The 18,950-nt window shown below is 33.2% G+C and overlaps 1 protein-coding gene across 3 annotated transcripts in view; it reads right to left on the bottom strand.

The window, feature by feature from the left end:
- The window catches only part of WDSUB1 (WD repeat, sterile alpha motif and U-box domain containing 1), an 81,570-nt gene that overhangs the window by 61,873 nt on the left and 747 nt on the right, over positions 1–18,950 (bottom strand). For 2 of the 3 annotated variants that reach the window (XM_027866158.1, XM_027866160.1), the window contains exons 2-6: positions 18,456–18,523; positions 16,762–16,893; positions 16,226–16,646; positions 13,843–14,027; positions 588–680 (exon numbers count right to left, since the gene is read on the bottom strand). In XM_027866158.1, the coding sequence (XP_027721959.1) occupies positions 588–680; positions 13,843–14,027; positions 16,226–16,623 (676 nt within the window). In that variant the 5' untranslated portion in view covers positions 16,624–16,646; positions 16,762–16,893; positions 18,456–18,523. The remainder of the gene's footprint in view (positions 1–587; positions 681–13,842; positions 14,028–16,225; positions 16,647–16,761; positions 16,894–18,455; positions 18,524–18,950) is intronic. The other variant, XM_027866159.1, reaches the window with a different exon arrangement.

The following is an 18,950-nucleotide window of genomic DNA, read 5'->3' as shown; positions in this document are numbered from 1 at the left end:
ATTTCTATCTACTCTTTAAAGCCCAATTCAAAACTAAAGGAAGCTTTCAATCAACAAATATTTATTGAGTACCCACTATATATCAGGCACTGTGCTAGGGATACAAAGACAAGAAAGAGACAGCAGTCCTTGAGGAGTTTACATCACATCTGGAGAGACAACAAATATCTATATAAATATATAGAAAATAAATACATAAATATAGGATAACTTGGGGGAGGGGGCACATGCCAGATCTCTGATCTTCTCAGAAATAATCTTTGCCTTCAATCTTTCCCTCACTTAGTACTTTGTTTTGCAACTCTCTAGTGAAGTTATCATTTAATATATACTGCAGTTATCTGTGATTTATCTTATCCCCTGACTACATTTGAACTTTGATGAAGGCAAGAACATTTTATCTAAATTTTTTGCCTCACTCAAGGTCTACCACAGCTTTGTTTGATGTAAACAATTTTATTTGGTAACAAATATTATATAAAAACAGTTTTAGAATCGGTTTTAAGTATCCTGGTCACTGTTTTTTAAAAAAGACTAATAAAAATGTCATCATAATTATTTGCATATGCCTCAATATGCATACATACCTAAGAAATCTGTAAATGTAGTAACCCAAAGTTTGATCTGGCAATCTTGACCACACGATGCCATTCGGAAAAACTGGGGGCCATGCTCACCATCTAGTAAAATTAAATATTTCAAATGAATCAAAATTAATGAAACAGATTAATGATCTAAGAAAACAGGTTTTTTTCTCATACTGAGATCTGATAATATCCCTATTCAAGCATTTTTCCTAAGTAGTATTCATTTACCTTGTTCCTCTAATATCAGAAAAAAGACGATTTTATGAAGTTTACTACTGTTAGACATCTTTTTGTGGACTCCAAAAATGACCAATTACATTCTTGCAAGGGCAGAGCTCCAGGTCCGGCCTACAAGTGATAGATTTGTGTATCTGTACTCACGTGGTAAGGAAGAAAAGACATCAGATAGTGAGAAAAGGAAAAGAAAGAGAAGGTTGAACCTGGACAGGGAAAATTGGTATTTTTAGCATTGAGAAGGAGCTAGTATGGAGGATGGATTGAATAGAGAATAAGATTTGTTAGAACAACACCTTGTTAGAGGCAGCAAAGAACGGGATCAATGGTGCAGGTAAAAGAGTTAGCCTTAACAAGAAATAGAGATACATTTCTTGTAACAAGAAGATAAAAGGATATTAAAATTTTTTAAGGAATAAAGAAAGTTGAAAGACCTCTCATGTCAGTTGCTCTCAATCATCTTAGTAAAGTAAAATCCCATGTAGGGATATGTGGGTATGGCTGAGGACTTGTTTAAAAAGGATAATTTTCGATGAAATCACCATGGGGAATGATTTAGGGAATTGAAAGAGTGTACAAAGTAGAAGAATTGTTGGCTGAACTGAGATTATGCACCATAAATTTGTAACGGATAGGAGTCAGTTCAATTTCATTACTGTATTCCAATGATGAGGATTTTAAAGTCAGAAACTCATATAAGATAGTTAAGAGGGCAACAGATTTTAAGGTTGCAGCTAGTAGAATACTAATGAGGCACAGCATGAAGCCAAGGTAGAGATAATGGAACCAAGAATGGGAGAAATGGAGGAGAAAAGAAATGGGACAAAACAGACATTCTTTTTTTCCCTCTACTTAACAGCATTTTATTTTTCCAAGTATACATAAAGAAAGTTTTCAATATTTAATTTATAAGATTTTGAGTTCCAATTTTTTTCTCCCTCCCTTCCTCCCCTCCCCCCCAAGATGACAAGCAGTCTGACATAGGCTATACATGTACAATCATATTAAACATATTTCTACATTAGTCATGTTGTGAAAGAAGAATCAGAACAAAAGGAAAAAAAGCCAGGAGAAAGAAAAAACAAAAAACAACAACAAAAAAGAGAAAATAGTATGCTTCAATCAGCATTCAGACTCCATAGTTCTTTCTCTGGATGTGGATAGCATTTTCCACCATGAGTCTTTTGAGATTGTCTTAGATCACTGTATTGCTGAGAAGAGCTAAGTCTATCATAGCTGATCATCACACAGTGTTACTGTTACCGTTTACAATGTTTTCCTAGTTCTGCTCACTTCACTCAGCATCAGTTCATGTAAGTCTTTCCAGGTTTTTCTGAAGTCCACTTGATCATCATTTCTTATAAAACAGTAGTATTCCACTACATTCATATACCAAAACTAGTTCAACCATTCCCCAGTTGGTAGACATCCCCTCAAATTCCAATTCTTTCCCACCACAAAAAGAGCTGCTATAAATATTTTTGTATATGTGGGTCCTATTCCATTTTCTATGATCTTTTTGGGACACAGACCTAGTAGCAGTATTGCTAGATCAAAGGGTATTGCACAGCAAAACAGGCATTCTTGATAAAATGAAAATCATCCATCCTTTTACTCTTTTTTATTCTATATTAAAATAATTTCCTGTAAAAGGCATTTAAAAAAAAAAACCTCTACTTACCAAAGCCTTGATTCACAAAGAATAATGACCTAAGCTGCTTTTCCTAATATTATAAAAACTCTTGGTCAAGGCTATAACTGTTTTTGTTTCTTGTTCTTAAGAACAGCCAACCAGTGGGACTGTTTCAAATCTTTTCTACAAATCCCCAAATCTATTTTTCCTTCTCCTACTCTTGGATAAATGATCAAGCCTACTTTGCTAAGACAGAAGTCAAACATAAAATTCTCTCGTATATTCTCCTCTACAATTCACAATTTTTTCTTTGTATCTTTTCCCCTTTTCTTGTTGTCTTAGAAAGAAGTGTCTCTCCTTTTTCTAAAGCTGTCTCCATTTGTGAGCAATCAAATTCTTACTCCTTTTTTATTATCTCCTCCTCTAGCATGTCCAATCTCTTCCTCCTCACAGGTTTCCCTACTTTCACTTCAAACATTATTATTCCTCCACTCCAAGAATCTTCATTTGGATAAGCAGGCAAATTTCAAAAAACCTGGAAAGACTTATATGAACTGATGCTGAGTGAAATGAGCAGAACCAGGAGAACATTGTACACAGTAACAAACACATTGTGTGATGACTGACTTTGACAGACTTAGCTCTTCTCAGCAATGCAAGGATCTAAGCCAACTACAAAAAACTCACGATGGAAAATGCTATCCACATCCAGAGAAAGAACTCATTCTGAATGCATATGGAAGCATATTATTTGCTCTCCTTTTCTTTTGTTGTTTTGTTTCTTCTTTCTCATGATTCATCCTATTAGTTCTAATTCTTCTTTACATCATGACTAATGTGAAAATATATTTAATATGAATGCATAAGTAGAGCCTATATTAGATCGCACACCGTCTTGGACAGGGGGGAGGATAAGGAGGAGGAGAACATTTAAAACTCAAAATCTCATGGAAGTGAATGTTGAAAACTAAAAATAAATTAATTTAAAAAAAAAAAGAATCTTCATCTGAACCTGTCTCCTTTAGCTGCCATATTTCTTGAATACAATTACCACAATGTCTCCATTTCCTCACTTCACATTTTTCTCTTACCATCAATGTGATATGAGAGTAACCGCTCTCTCATAATACAACAATTACAAAGTCACCAAATCCAGTGGCCTATTCCTAGTCCTGGGGAGCATCTATTACTAACCATTCCTTTCTTCAGCATCTATGGCACTATACTTTCCTGGTTCTTGTTTATTTCTTTCTTCCTGTGTGTATTCAAGGCTTAAATTTCTAGTCTTTTTTCCAAACTCTAGCCCTAGAAAACAAATTTATCTACTTTCATAGTTTTAACTATTCATTGCATGTGACTGTCACATTTTTGTCTTTCACTATCTAATCTCTTACCTGAACTGTTGTCCTCTATTTGCCACTGCATGAGCTTTTTTTGCGTGAATGTCCCACTGTCATAATCATAATAACAGCTGCTATTTATATCGTTACCTTAAAGATGCAAAAAGCTATAGATATTATCTAAAGATATCCTGACCTTTACAATATCCCTATGAGGTAGGTAGTATTGGTACTATTATTCTCACATTATAGATACAGAAACTCAGGTTTAGAGGTGTTAAGTGATTTATGATCACACAGCTAGTGTCAAAGGCAAGATTCAAAATCAGAGCTTATGCTTTTTCAATTCCAACACTGTGTTACACAGGCACATAGCAGTTATTGTACTAAAAAAAATTCTTTGAAAATCTCTCATAAATCAATACTTTACTACTGCCCATTATTACCATCATTTAATACTATTAAAATAGCCACGATGTCTGAGACAAACCAGTGAAAACATCACTTTCTTTATGACACTACCTTGTTTAAAAAACTCTAAATGGTTTTTCACTGCCTAAAGGACAAAGCTCAAACTAATCCCTTCTATTTGGATTTCGAGGTTCTCTACTATCTGGCCTTACCTACCTATAATTCAACCTTATATTCTTTTTTTTTTTTTCAGCCAAAGATAAGATTTATTAGAACATGTGTCATATTGGGCAGACTCTGAAGGAGTCTGAACATTAGTGAGCTACTGGCTAGATTGTAAGAATCTGAGCAGTGGCCAGATACTAAGAATCTAAGCCTCAACCTTATATGCTTCAAATACCATAAACGTGAGAATTCTCATAAATCACAGAATACCAACCCAAGCTTGTCTATGCTTTGTTCCCCAAACACTCTATAGTCATTCTTACTTTCTTTTTTTTTCCCCTCATGTTGTTCGCCTTATCTGAAAAGGATTCTTCCATAATCTTTCCTAATGCAAATATTAGAGTAGCCATTTATAAACATTTCTTGAATTTCTTCTTCTTCCTCTTTTTTTTTGGCTAGGCAATGGGGTTAAGTGCCTTGCCCAAGGTCACACAGCTAGTAAGTGTTAAGTGTCTGAGGGCAAATTTGAACTCAGGTCCTCCTGACTCCAGGGCTAGTGCTCTGTCCACTGCGCCACCTAGCTGCCCCAATAGAATTTCTTAAAAAATAAATTCCCTTTACCACAAATAAAATAAAATGTTGAAATATGAGGTATCATATTTTTATGTTATCTTATTGTTTGCGAACAGAACATAACATTTCTTAAATATAACTCAATGAAATGCAATTGATTATCTATTATGCAATGGAGGGCTTTGAATTGTGTTTTAAGTTACACTTGAATATAAATGTGTTACATAGTCTAAGCATTTATAATATTTGATGCAGAATAATGAGGCCACATTGTGAAAATTTTATTAAGGCAGAAGAGTTTGGAAGTTGTGTGGTTTTCTGACATTTTCCCAGTTCAGCTCTTCCTAGATTTCTTACTCCATGCTATCAATGGACAATAAAACCTTTCAGAATACTAAAACAAAGCAAGAAATGCAAAGTATCATGGGAAAGAGGTAGGAACTAAGTGTTTTAATTTCACAATTATATAAGGAAGTTGAAAGCAAGATTTGTTGGGGATAATCCAGCTGTAATATGGATAATCCCTCTTGAAGATAATCACAAATTGATCATAAGAAGGTATAATGGCTTAGTTTAAATACTTTAGACTTTTTATCTATGGGTCTTGAATAAAATGTAGTTATGCCTTTGTAACTGATTCTAACTAAATAAATCATGATCAAGAGGTGATTTTAAATCACTTGTGGAAATAGAAACACTTAATAGAATTTATTTATCGAGAAGGTTATATTCAACAAATTAGTTAGATAAATGAATGATAGATCTGTACAGAAAAAATTTTAGAATTTAAGACTATATTCCTGACTTTTGAAGATGATGTCACAGGAGCAACTATCATGATCTGCTACAAAAATATACACTTTCGGAGAAAAGACACTGAACTGAACATATGCCAGTATAACCTGGCTTAATCCACTATTTCATTTTTTTAAATGGACATTTAAAAACATGTCAGCAAACAAGTTCTCTATAACAAAACACAAAGCTGGTTTAGCATCCAGCTAGAACATAACTTTTAATTTTTATCCTTCTAACAAGTTTGACACTCAATAATATATAAATAAAAATATATTTTTATAACATAGTTGTTTGGATTTATATACAATTAAAAGTTTTGTTACCATACTATTAACATATTAACTCTATGGTTGAAATTTATGATTTAAAATATAACCATATATACCTATTTTAATTCATCTAGGTTATATTAGTAAAATTAATATTTTCATAAGTCTTTCAAAATTATTTAAAATTTATATGAGGTAGAAAGAATTAATGAAATAATTTAAAATATTTTAAAACTAAAAAATTAATATAATAACGTGAACCAAAACTAATTTTAGGATTTCAATTTTCACTTAAAAAACTTTACTAATATCTAAAATAAATAATCTGTTATTGATAAGTCATTGCTCAATCAGCTGTCTACATAGAGTCAGATCACTGACTAGTCAGGACAAAGCAAGCTAGAAGAATAAAAACTGGAAAAAGATGCAATTAAAACAACTCCATTCTGATCTATATAAACTAGTTCATGATGATGAGAAATGCTTATGGAGAAAAGAAAGGAAACAAACAACCTACAATAATTATATCTAGGTTTAATTGATATAAATCAATTGCAATAACAAGGAAACCAAAAGAACCCCCACTGCACCTTAGCCTTTGAACACTTGACTGATTTGCATGGCAGCAACAGGCAACACTTATAGGGAATATAAACTTATTTGTAAAATCTTAATTGCAAAAGGTGATAGGGAGGCAGCATGGTACAGTGGAAATAACACTGTCTAAAAAGTCACAGAACTTGGGTTCAAATCCTCCCTCCGTGACCTTGAGCAAGTCATTTAGAGTTTCCCTAAGCCTAAATTTCTTCACCTATAAAATGAAGTGGTTGAACTATATCAATGGCATCAACCTCAAAAAGAACCAGGGGCCACTAAATTGTACATTAGGATCCCTGCAGGCTGCATATTAACTTAGTTTTAAAATGTAATATTATTTATGTTTTACAGTATTTTTATACTATTTTTATTTTATAGTTTTATAGTATTTTTATTTATCTTGTTAATGGTTTCTTTATTACATTTTAATCGAGTTCAGGCAACATACAGGACTGTTGTGGTCCACATACAACCCACAGTCTGCCTGTTTGACATCTCTGATCTAGATGGCCTGAGATTCTTTCCAGCTCAAGGTCTATGATCTGAAGCCTATAAGTAGTAATGCTTTATATAACAGAGGGATGTAGTAGAGTAAGAAACTGAACTAAGTAAAAATCATTACCAGGGCATTTAAGAATAAAAATGGAAAGAGTTCAACCAAAAAGAAAAATGGAAAAGATACATAGATATACAAGATTTTAATAAAGAGGCAGCTGGTGATTCAGTCAATAGAACACTTGCCTTAAGTCAGAAAGATCTGAGTTCATGTCTAGACACAGACACCTATTAGTTGTGCAGCCCTAAATAAGTCACTTAGCCTCTGTTTGCCTTAGTTTTCTCAACTATAAAATGAGATAGCACCTATCTCATGGGGTTATTGCAAGGATCAAATGAGGTATTTGTAAAAGTATTTATTGCAGGGGCGGCTAGGTGGCGCAATGGATAGAGCTCCAGTCTAGGAGTCAGAAGGACCTAAGTTCAAATCTGGCCTTAGACACTTGACACTTACTAGTCGTGTGACCCTGGGCAAGTCACTTAACCCCAATTGCCTAAGTAAAACAAAAAACAAAAAACAAACCAAAAAAAGTACTTATTGCAGTGCCTAGCACATTGTAGGTACTACATGAATACTTATTCCCTTCTCCCTGCCCTAAAAAACACAAAGCAAAACATCTATTTTCACACTCAAAGACAGCAGAACCATTATATTTGGATTCTAATATTAATAGTCCTGAATATGCTTCTGGGGAGGTAGAAATAGCACTGAAAAGAATAAAGATGGGAAAAACTGCTAAACTAGAGGAGATCCATGTTGGAGGCAACACTACTGCAAGAGTATTGAGGGATAGGTTCACAAAGTATTTGAAGAAGACAGCAAAGGTTTGGAAAAAAACTTCATATCTCCCTAAATATCTCCTTTCCTCACTCCAGTTCCCCAGACAATTAAGAGCATATTAACAACTACCAACCTACATACCTACTTTCTCATTTATATACCATTTTTTATAAGGATAACCTATGCAAATATTGAGGATATTCTCAATGAGGATATTAGCAGGGAACAGACATGTTTTCAAAAACAATATTCCAGATAGCCATATTTTTATCATAATTGACTAAAACATTTAGTGAAATTTTTCCCATTAGCTTACTGTATATCGGCTATGAGAATATTTGATTTTGTACAGAAAAATTTAAAAACTGCTTTAAAAGCATACATCAAATTAATCAAGATTCCACAGAAATCATCACCATTTTTATATATAAACAACAAAATCCAGCAAGAAGAGCTACAAGAAGAAATTCCATTTGAAATAACTATGGCAGGTATAAAATATCTGGGAGTATATCTAACCAAGATATACACAAAAACTATATGAATCCCACTATAAAATATCTCTGTGGAAATAAAGACAGACTTAAATAATGATAAACATTAATTATTCCTGGATAGGTAAAGCCAATATAATAAAAATGACAATATTCCCTTATTAATTTATTTACTCAGCATTATACCAATCAAACTATCAAAAGATTATTTTATGGAGCTAGAAAAAAATGATATTCATAATGAAGAAGAAAAGGTCAAACTCTCAAGCATAATAAAAAAAGGGAGAAGAAAAGGAGAATCTCAGTATCAGATATTAAACTACACTACAAAGTAGTCATTGGTAAGATGATTTGGTATTTTTTAAAAAAATAGAGAGGTCAATCAGTGGGATAGATCAGGTAGACAAAATATAGAAGCAAATGAATACAGTGGCATAGGGACCCTACAAATCAAACAACTCTAGTTACTGAGGGGATGGGGTGGGTGGGTGGGTAAAGACTCGTGATTGGACAAAAAACTGCTGGGAGAACTGGAAAGCAATTTGCAAAAATTAGGCATAGACCAACTTCTCATACCATATACAAGATAAGCTTCAAATTGACTTGATTTAAAAGGTGATATCATAAGCAAATTTGAGAAAGGAAAAATTATCTTTCAGATCTATAAAGACTTCACGACTAAATATGAAATAAAGATTGTATCAGATGAAATGGCCAAATTTTGGTCATATGACATTTAAATATTTTTGAACAAATAAATCCAATGCAGTTAAAATTAGAAGGGAAAGAGGTTAACTAGAAAAAAAAATCTTTGAAGTGAGTTTCTCTGACAAAGATTTCATTTCCAAGACACATAAGGAACAGATTAAAATGTATAAGAGCCATTTTCTAATTCATAAATTGACATGAACATGCAGTTTTCAAAGAAGGAAATTCAAACTATCAACAACCATATGAAAAAATTCTCTAAATCACTAATTATTAGAAATGCAAATTAAGACAATTCTGAGGTCGCACCTCACACCTACCAGATTGGCAAAGAGGACAAAGGAGGAAAATGACAAATATTACAAATACTAGAAAACCGGCACACTAGTGCCTTGCTAACTGGTACTATGAACTGCTCCAACCATTCTAGAAATTGAAACTAGGCCCCAATATTTACCCAACTGTGTATATTCCTTGGGCTAGCTATCACTTCTAGGTTACACCTCAAAGTGATCAAAAAAAGAGGAAAAGGACCTGTATTTACAAAAATATTTATAGCAGTTCTTTCCAAACTGGATACTAAAGGAATGCTCTCCTCCTCAATTCTGCCTAGTGACTTCTCTGGTTTCCTTTGAAGTACCAACTAAAATCCCATCTTTTATAAGTCTTTTCCAATCCAACTTAATTCTAGTGCCTTACCTCTGTTAATTATTTTCTATTTATCCTGTATACAGCTTGCTTTGTATATATTTGTTTACATTTTGTGTCCTCCATTAGACTGTAAGCTCCTTGAGGGCAAGGACTGTTTTTTGCTTCCTTTTGTGTCCCCAGCTCTTAGCAAGGTGCCTGACTCATACTAGGTGCTTAATAAAATTTTTTGATTGACTGAATATAAATGGAATATTATTGTGCCATAAGAAATTTTAAAATGGCCAATTACAGAGGAAACTGGGAAGCCTCTTATGACCTAATACAGAATGAAGTGAACAGAATGAAGAGAACAATTTAAACAATGGCAACAATGTTAAAGAGAAAAACAACTTAGATTTTAGAACTCTGATTAATGCAATGATAAAATACAAGTCTAGGGCACTGAATATGAAACACACTACTTATTTCCTGTCAAGAGAGGTGACAGGCTTAAAATGCAGAATGGAAATACATTTTTGCACATGGTCAATGGGGGAATATTTTTTGTTGGATTATGCATATTTGTCATCAGTATTTTTTTTTCTTTATTGCTCAGTGGACGGGGGAATAGAAGAGAAAAATAATATATACTTGTAAAAATTACAACAAAGATAATAAGGTTGCTCAATGACCTTCTGCATGTATTAGGTGTAATATAAAATGAGGAGATGTATGCTCACCAAAGGTTTGCTACAGACATGGAGGAGATCCATGTAGAGTTCAAGTTGAAGAGAGATTTCCTAAAGAGGATGATGTACTCTGGATGCTTCTATATAACAGGGAGCTTGTTAAGCATGTCTCATAACAATGCAGAGCCTCCTGAACAAGTTCTGTAACCACTCAAATGAATTTAGACTGACATAGGAAAAACCAAGTGGATGAAGAATGAGCACTGTCCATTATGACATGCAGTTATATAGACAACCTAAAGAGCACAATTACAAACAAACACACACACACACACACACACACACACACACACACACACACACGCACCTATGCATCATGGATAGACAAAGCAAATAGACAATGAGTGGGACCCACAATTCAACAGGAAGAGAGTAAACTATATGGCCTTTCAAAAACTGTAAAGCTCTTGGACCCTAAATTTCTCCCTAAAACCAATCTTTTTAAAACTTATCTTTCTAATACAAATATTTCACAAGTGGTATTGTATGACTTTGAATCACAGAACACTATAGCCTCTGAAGAAAAAAAAAAATCAGTATTACTCAGAAGACAATTGAGAGGTAGATCACAGCATTCTGCTATGCTTTGTCAGTTCTCTGAAATTTAACAAATATGGAACTACAAAAAACAAGAATAAAAGATATCATTTGGAAAGTATGTGATAAAAAAAACAGTTGATTTATGTGGCAAGAGGGGAGAATAAACAATACACAGCTCATATGCCCTACTGATATCTTCCTGATGGCATGAGAAAGTGAATAAGGCTGTTAGCATGTTAGGTGGTTCACTTGTTGCAACCTTACTGAAGGAGGTGGTCAAAAGCTCACAAGATGGACAAGTAATGAGGTGCTTTAATTGGTATGGATGGAAGGAACATCCACATCAATGACCAAGAATGGAGCCAAAAGAAGAAGTCACTCCGGCCCCAGTGCTAAATTCATCTAATTTCACTCCAATTAGGTAAAACAAGTAAATACAGCTAAATCAGGTGGCAGCTAGTGATCCAAGAATGAAGAAGCAAAATCAGAACTAATCACTTTTTCAGCTCTTATTGGCATTGCTGATTCTCCTCTTCTAACACACATGCATAACTTCAAGCTAGCAAGGACAGAGAATTCCTTAAAGTTGCAGCTAGGGCAGAAATATGGTTCGGACTCCTACTCTTTCATGGACTACATGGTCTCTCCAATTATTAAAATACTACATATATGTCCTTTACACAGTGGGCAGCATTTCCAATGAAGAGTTCAGTCACACAGCTAAGACAAGGCTCCCCACAGGAATCTATGCAGGGTTATGATTAGAGCTGGACCCAAGAGGCTATGGAAGAAGGTAATGGTGCTATAGTAAGAGATGATGTCTTTTCAGCCAACAAATATTTATTGAGTACTTATCTTATACCTAGCACTAAGCTATGATATAAATGATACAACAGAAGAGGCACCATAGCAATAGAATTCTGGGCTTGGAGTTAGAAAGACCTGAGCATAAATCTCTTGACTAATATTACTAGCTACATGGACAAGTCATGTAAGGTCTTTAAGTCTTAGGTTCCTGATCTATAAAATTGGTAGGAATAATAATGAATGAAGGAATAAGCTTAGGGAAAGAATAAATAAAACTTATTTTTTGCTAATGATAAGATTCACTTAAAAAACCTAAGAGTCAAACAAAAAAAAGTTCATTAAAACAATGAAGGAATTTAGAGAAGTTGCAGGAAAAAAAACCCTACATAAATCATTAGCATTCCTGTTTGTTGCCAACAAAGCTCAGCAGGAAGAACTAGAAAGCAAAATTCCATTTAAAATAACTACAAAAGCTATAAAGTATCTGGGAATGTATCTACAAGATGTACCCAGGAACTCTATTTATCAATAAAAAATGTGTGAATCTATGAACTATAAAACTATAAAACTATGAACTTTGCAATGGTAAAGACAGACTTAATTAAGTGGATTAATATTAACTGCTCACGTGTAGGCTGAGTCAACATAATTTTTTAACCAGTACCAAAGCCTTCTAATGACTATTTTATTTGATTTCTGGTATGGTTAGACCCCCTTTCTTTTGCCATTTATTTCATTTTTACCCTTGAAATGCTTGACTTCTTTTTTTTTCTAGTTGTGGTAAAACACTGAATGTGAAAATTAATTTAGGTAGTATTGTCTTTTTTATTTTATCGGCGAAACCTCGCCATAAGCAATTAATGTTTCTACAGTTATTTAGATTTATCTTTCTTTCTGCAGAGCATTTAAAGATAGATTTAAGTTACTAAATGCAGTAAAACAAGGACTACTCATTTTACTCAAAGTGCTCTTTAAAATAGTACATTTACCTGGTATATTTAAAATATTATTTGATTTATCTAATTTTTGGAGGAACAGAACTATTATATGAAATGAGCTAAACCCATATACATTCCCGATATGCATTCTTTGCTTGAACATTGTTATTTTAAAAATTTAACACACCTCCACGAAGTAACTACAAAATTCACAAATATTAATTTGTTCATTATTATAGATGACTTAAGTTAAAGACCCTTTCCTATTAACCAGTGAAAAACTAGATTTCTTATAAAAGCCCTTAGAACTTATAAAAATCTAAAGTATTCTTCCAAGTGACTTCAAATTTGAGCTAAAGAAGCATCTTTAAATGCCAATGTACTTTTTTCTTATGGATCTGTTATTTATGAAAATCAAATAGATTTCCCTGATACTATTTAGATTCTAGTGTAAACATGTATTTTTAAATGCTAGCTCAGTTTTTAAAGTTTTATTTACAGCCCTAGGTATAATTTATATAATTTTCAGACTACCAGTTTTTCATTACTTAGAATTACTGTAAATATATAATTGAATAGCTATAAATTTTAAACTGAGTGAGAAACTAAAATTTTAAAATGTTAAAAATACAATTTCTACATCCTTTGCCCTTACCGTTTCCATTTAAAATATACCATATAAAATATTTCATCAAATTCTAACCCTCTTGCAGTATGAAAAACAGAATGTTCTTCTCCCATAAATAACAATATTTAACAAATTTGGGTTTATAATACCATCAGCAGTTGAATCATATCAGATATGCTAGTTTGGTTTATTGTTTCTTATGGCATCTCTTTATAATAAACAAGAATGAAGAAACTGTAAGATTGAGAACATAATATTTAACATTTGTTAATATTAGCACATATATATAATATATAATATATTAGTGTTTATTATATTTAATAATGATAAAAAGAAAGTGAATAAAACAAATAGTAGTAGAAAAGAATATAAGGAAGGTGTACTTAAAACAGTAAAATGACTAACCAGAAATTGGCTGTGAAGAAAAATCACAGCAAGTGATTCCAAGATCGTGTGCTTTTTCACTATGTAAGCACCTCATTTTATCATCCCAGACTGTTAAGTCTCCACATGACGATCCTGTGACAAAGATGCTTCCATTAGGAGAAAATGCACAGGCCACCAAGGAACCATCTTTAACACTACCACACCTGGAATAGAGTTAAAGAATAAAGGAATTTGGTTTTTAAACATGTTTTGTTTTGAAAATATAACTTCTAACTATAACCTGATAAAGTAAAAAATCATAAACACTAGTTATTATTTAGAAAAGGAGAAAATGGCTATTACTCTTCCTTTTTAATGTATGCCCAAAAGAAAAATAGTCTCTATGATTAAACTGAAACAACCTGTCTTAAAATAAAGTGAGAAATTTAATGTTATCTCAAATAATGTATTTCACAAGACCAAACAGTCTTAACCTAAAGTTGATCTACATTTAGCTTTTCATGCAGAGATATGCATAAAGAACAAATGTCAAAGTAGGTAACACAAATCAATCCCATTAAAATCTATTGAATAGCAAATACAGTCAATATTATCTACTATACCTTTATTTTCAAAATAACTACAAAGCCTGACTTAACCATAGTAAGTTTAAATTTGCCACATTCACATTAAGTTTTACACATTATTTGTGAGTTAATAAAAAATTCAAAGTCTCTCCACAGCCAAATAACCATTTAGCAACATGAATTTTTTTTCACTTTACCACTTCTAACAATGCTGAAGTTAAATTTGTCTTTAGAAAAAAGGTAAGGGGTTATAATAATTATATACTCAATTTTCTTAAAATTAGTGAAAATTCAACAATTAGTGGAGTGCCCCATCCAGTGGCTAAATTTACTGTATGCATATCCTGTATATTATCAGCTAAAAATTTAATCTAGGAAAAACAAGAGCCAAAGACAAAAGTTATCATGCCTAGTTAAAAAAAGTTCCCTTAAGATATCTTTAACTATATTATCACAGTCTATTATTGTAATATTTTATCATAGGCATCTTTCACTTCATCTTTTATATAATGTTTCTAAATATTGCTAGAAAATGACTACCTCCCTCTTTCCTCCCAAATTAGAGAATAGTTGGTACTCTGATAGAGTAATTAACAGTTCTCAAAGGTCATGTGACAGAATTTTTGAAAGAATAAAGATAGAACAATTTAGCTACTGAAAAAAATGGAAACTGCACATTTACATAAAAATCTAATAAAAGATGTGGTAATAACTAACATAGCTTCTCCCTATTTTAAAAGCAAAATGAATAAATGGAAACATCTTAACTAGTAAGATTATTTTTATTTAAACCAAATTACATGAAAACCAATGAGAACAACTTTAGTCTTAGTCTTAATTTTAAACATATATCAAAATACACTAAGATCTCTGGTCTTCCCTTTTTGGCCTTCTTCCACATAAGCAGCCCTACCCCATCTCAACAAATATATTCATGCATCCTCAAAGTAATAACAATTTAAAAAATGTATGTCTTCAAAGCAGAAAGGCAGCATGGCATGGCAGATAGAAAACCAGTCTTGGAATCAGAAGAATTAGGTTCATGTTTCACTTACATACTGGCCATGTAACCCTGAGTGATTATTTCTGCCACCTCTCAGGGCCCCATAAAACTCTTTAAGTCTATAAATGGCAGAGAGGTGCACATTTGCATTCGTCCTCTATGACAAAAACTCTCTTCTTTATAGTTACCTATACCGACGAAATCATAGGCCTAGTCCCATCACATTCCAATCTATAAATTTACTGGTATTATATATAAAAGATTATTATATAAAAGATGAAGTGAAAGATGCCTATGATAAATTTACTGGTATTCTTACCATCGGTGCTTTTTTTAAAAAAGTGAAAATAAATACTTTTGGCCACAAAGTTTCAGTTTTTCCTGGACTTAGTCATCACAGCCCTAATTTGGTGGTCTGAAACATTTCCTCACTTTTGTAGCCAAGGAGAAATAAAGAGAATAAGAGTTATTAGGCAAAATGACAACTAGAACCACTGAAACCCTAGATAAAGATTCCTTTTTTCAATTAATATAAAGATACAAAATATGTTAATTCAAATACTTAAAACCAAGAAACAATTAAATGTTTTAAAAATAATATTTATAAAATAAGGTTGAAGATGGCTAGAGAAGTAGAGGTGGGGGAGGGGAGAGAAAGGTTATACATATATAGTCTATATATCTGATCATAATCTATATATCTGATATAGGTTATACATGTACAATCATGTAAAACATTTAATAGGTTTTTAAAATACCTCACAGCATTCAGATTTTAAATGATTTTCTGTTTTTTCTCCTAATATAGCAAAAATAATAAAAGGATCCATACCTAAACAACTTGTATGTCTGCATATTCCATGAGACCACAGTGCCATCAGCTGCTCCTGATACTAAATATGTAGAATCTGGAGAAAATCTGCATACCCTTACAGGACTGCCACTGGGTTGATTCAACATTGCCAAAATGTGTCCAGTTTGAGTATTCCATAAGACAGTTGTACCATCTGTTGAACAGGAAGCTAAAACATGTCCTGAGGGTGAAAAACAGCAGCAGTGGACAGCATATGTGTGACACTTTAGTGGAGAATATGGGAGTTCATTAAAGTCATTTAATGAATAGAGACGAATTGTCTTGTCCAAGGAGCAAGTAGCCAAAAGAGAAGAAGAAAAGGCACAGTAGTTGACATCATCACCATGATCTGCTAGTGCACGAATTAGTGTCACCATGTTTCTTATGTAAAGCAATTACTCTGCAATTAAAAACAAAATAAAATAAAAATTCTCTTCTCCTTAATGATCAGATAAATACAACTCCTTTCTTTGTCAAAGGAATAAAACCTATTTTAAGTATTTCATCTTACATACCTATTTAAGATGAAAATCGCTATTTTGATTACTTAAGGAACAATTCATCATTCTGGAAATAGAGATAAGGATCACCACCAATGACTTCTTAACTGCCAAATCCAAATGCCTTCTCTTCTTCATCTTCCTTGACTTTTTCAAAAAAAAATTTCAAAAACATTTAGCAAGCACTTTCTATGTGCAGAGCAGTGAATAGGCTCAGTGGATAATAAAAAGTTTATGGGACAAGGTCCCTCACTCTCTGAGATTCAAGATCTATAATATAACACATGCGCAGATAAATGTAACATCAAAGTACATAATAGCTATAAAGTTCTATGTTAAGTTCAAAGAGAAGTGGAAGTTATTACAAATTGGGGAGTTAGGGAAGGTATCCAGGACAAAAGGGCATTCAAAATGGGATTTAAAGGATAAGCTTCAATGGCTGGTTAGGAGATGCTTTTCAGGAATACAGAGCAATATGAATAAAGAAACAGAAGCAATAAAAATATGGGGCATGGCAATTAGTCAGTATTAGCATTAAAATATCTATTTTCTGATTTATGTTACTTGCTAGAAAAAAAGAATTCAGATGGTATAAAAGACTTGCTAATACTAGCCAACTCCAAAGAAAGCCTAAAGGCTGAGAGGCTGCTGTCAAAGACAAGATGAGTGGAGAAAATGGTCTTAGACTACACTCCAGTGCAACTTCATAAAACAAATTAACACAGTGGCCATGTCTGACAAAGTATGCCTCATTCCAGGATCTAGATTCTGGTCATCTCATGTTATGACTGGTCACTGCTCAGAATTCTAAGGTTTTTCAATATTATACAAATATTTATTTTAGCCAAATTCAATGTTATTAAATTATATCTTTTTTTTTGTTTGTTTTTGTTTGTTTGTTTTGTTTTTGTTTTTCAGGCAATTGGGGTTAAGTGACTTGCCCAGGGTCACACAGCTGCTAAGTGTCAAGTGTTTGGTCTGAGGCCGAATTTGAACTCAGGTCCTCCTGACTTCAGGGCCGGTGCTCTATGCACTGTGCCACCTAGATGCCCCTAAATTATATCTAAAACCACTATAACAAAAGTATCACAGGAAAGAAAAGAATTTGTAACAGTTGGAAAACTGCTTGAAAATGCGGCAGTAGTTATTATTGCAGGGAGCTGGTCAATTATATTTTGTCTTAACTCTTTTCACAAATCTGCTGCCAGATATATCAGATATTAAAACTAATTTTTCGGATAAAGATCTCTATGACCCCCCAGGTAGATTTCTACAATGCTCCTTCAGGAGGGCTATTTCTGAAACTACAATTGTTTGTGGAAGTTGAAAGAAACACAGAATGCCAAAATCAAGAGTACTCCTTGTGAATCTGCTTGCGGTATAGTTCAAGTGACTACACTCCACAAGGCTACAACTCTTCTCTGTATACATCCATGAGCAGGAGGTACTCCCTGATGAGCTGGTACTCCCTGCAGCTCATTTTCCACTGAGAACACTTTACAGTTTCCAGCTTACATTGGTATCGCCAAGTTTGCTGGTCTTCTGGGAAAAGTATAGTCAAGCTGTATACTGACTTTTCCTAAAGCTGCAGTACTAATTTTTTAATATGAGATTTTATTTGCCTCTTTGTTGAGGTATAGGGTTCATTTGTTTTCCTTTCTTGCATTTGCTTCCTAGGCATACACTTTAAATCAAAGAAATAAAAGTACCTTTAAAACCAGAGTAGCAAAGGGGCTGTTGACTTCACCTCCACATGGAAAGATCTACTGTACCAGAACTAAAAAACAAAATCATTTCAGTACAAATTGCAAAGTACAGACAAAACCAGCTCTGCAATACCAGAGCAGATATTAAAACAGTTCCTTAACTTTATCATATCTATTACAAGATTCAAGAGCAAAAAATTCTCAAACTCTCTTGAAATATGATTTGAATAATATTTTTCAGCAATACAAGTTATTGCAATTTAAGTAAAAGAATAGAACTTTTGGTTCCTTTGGTTAATTGACAAACTTTTTAAATTGGTCTCCTTAATTCTCCGCTTTGTTACCTGAGCTTTGGTCTCCACTCCCAGGGAACTACAGTTTCTACACTAGAAGGTGACCCCTAAACTCAATTCCAGGACTAACACCGGATTTGGTTTAATGAGGGGAACAATTGTTTGTCTGGATTCTCTGGAGGCCCCATTTAAATGTGTGTCGTTC

Source organism: Vombatus ursinus, unplaced genomic scaffold (genome assembly GCF_900497805.2).
Source record: "Vombatus ursinus unplaced genomic scaffold, bare-nosed wombat genome assembly UNPS02014779.1, whole genome shotgun sequence".
Classification (NCBI taxonomy): domain Eukaryota; kingdom Metazoa; phylum Chordata; class Mammalia; order Diprotodontia; family Vombatidae; genus Vombatus; species Vombatus ursinus.
This window is presented reverse-complemented; position numbering and strand designations above follow the sequence as displayed.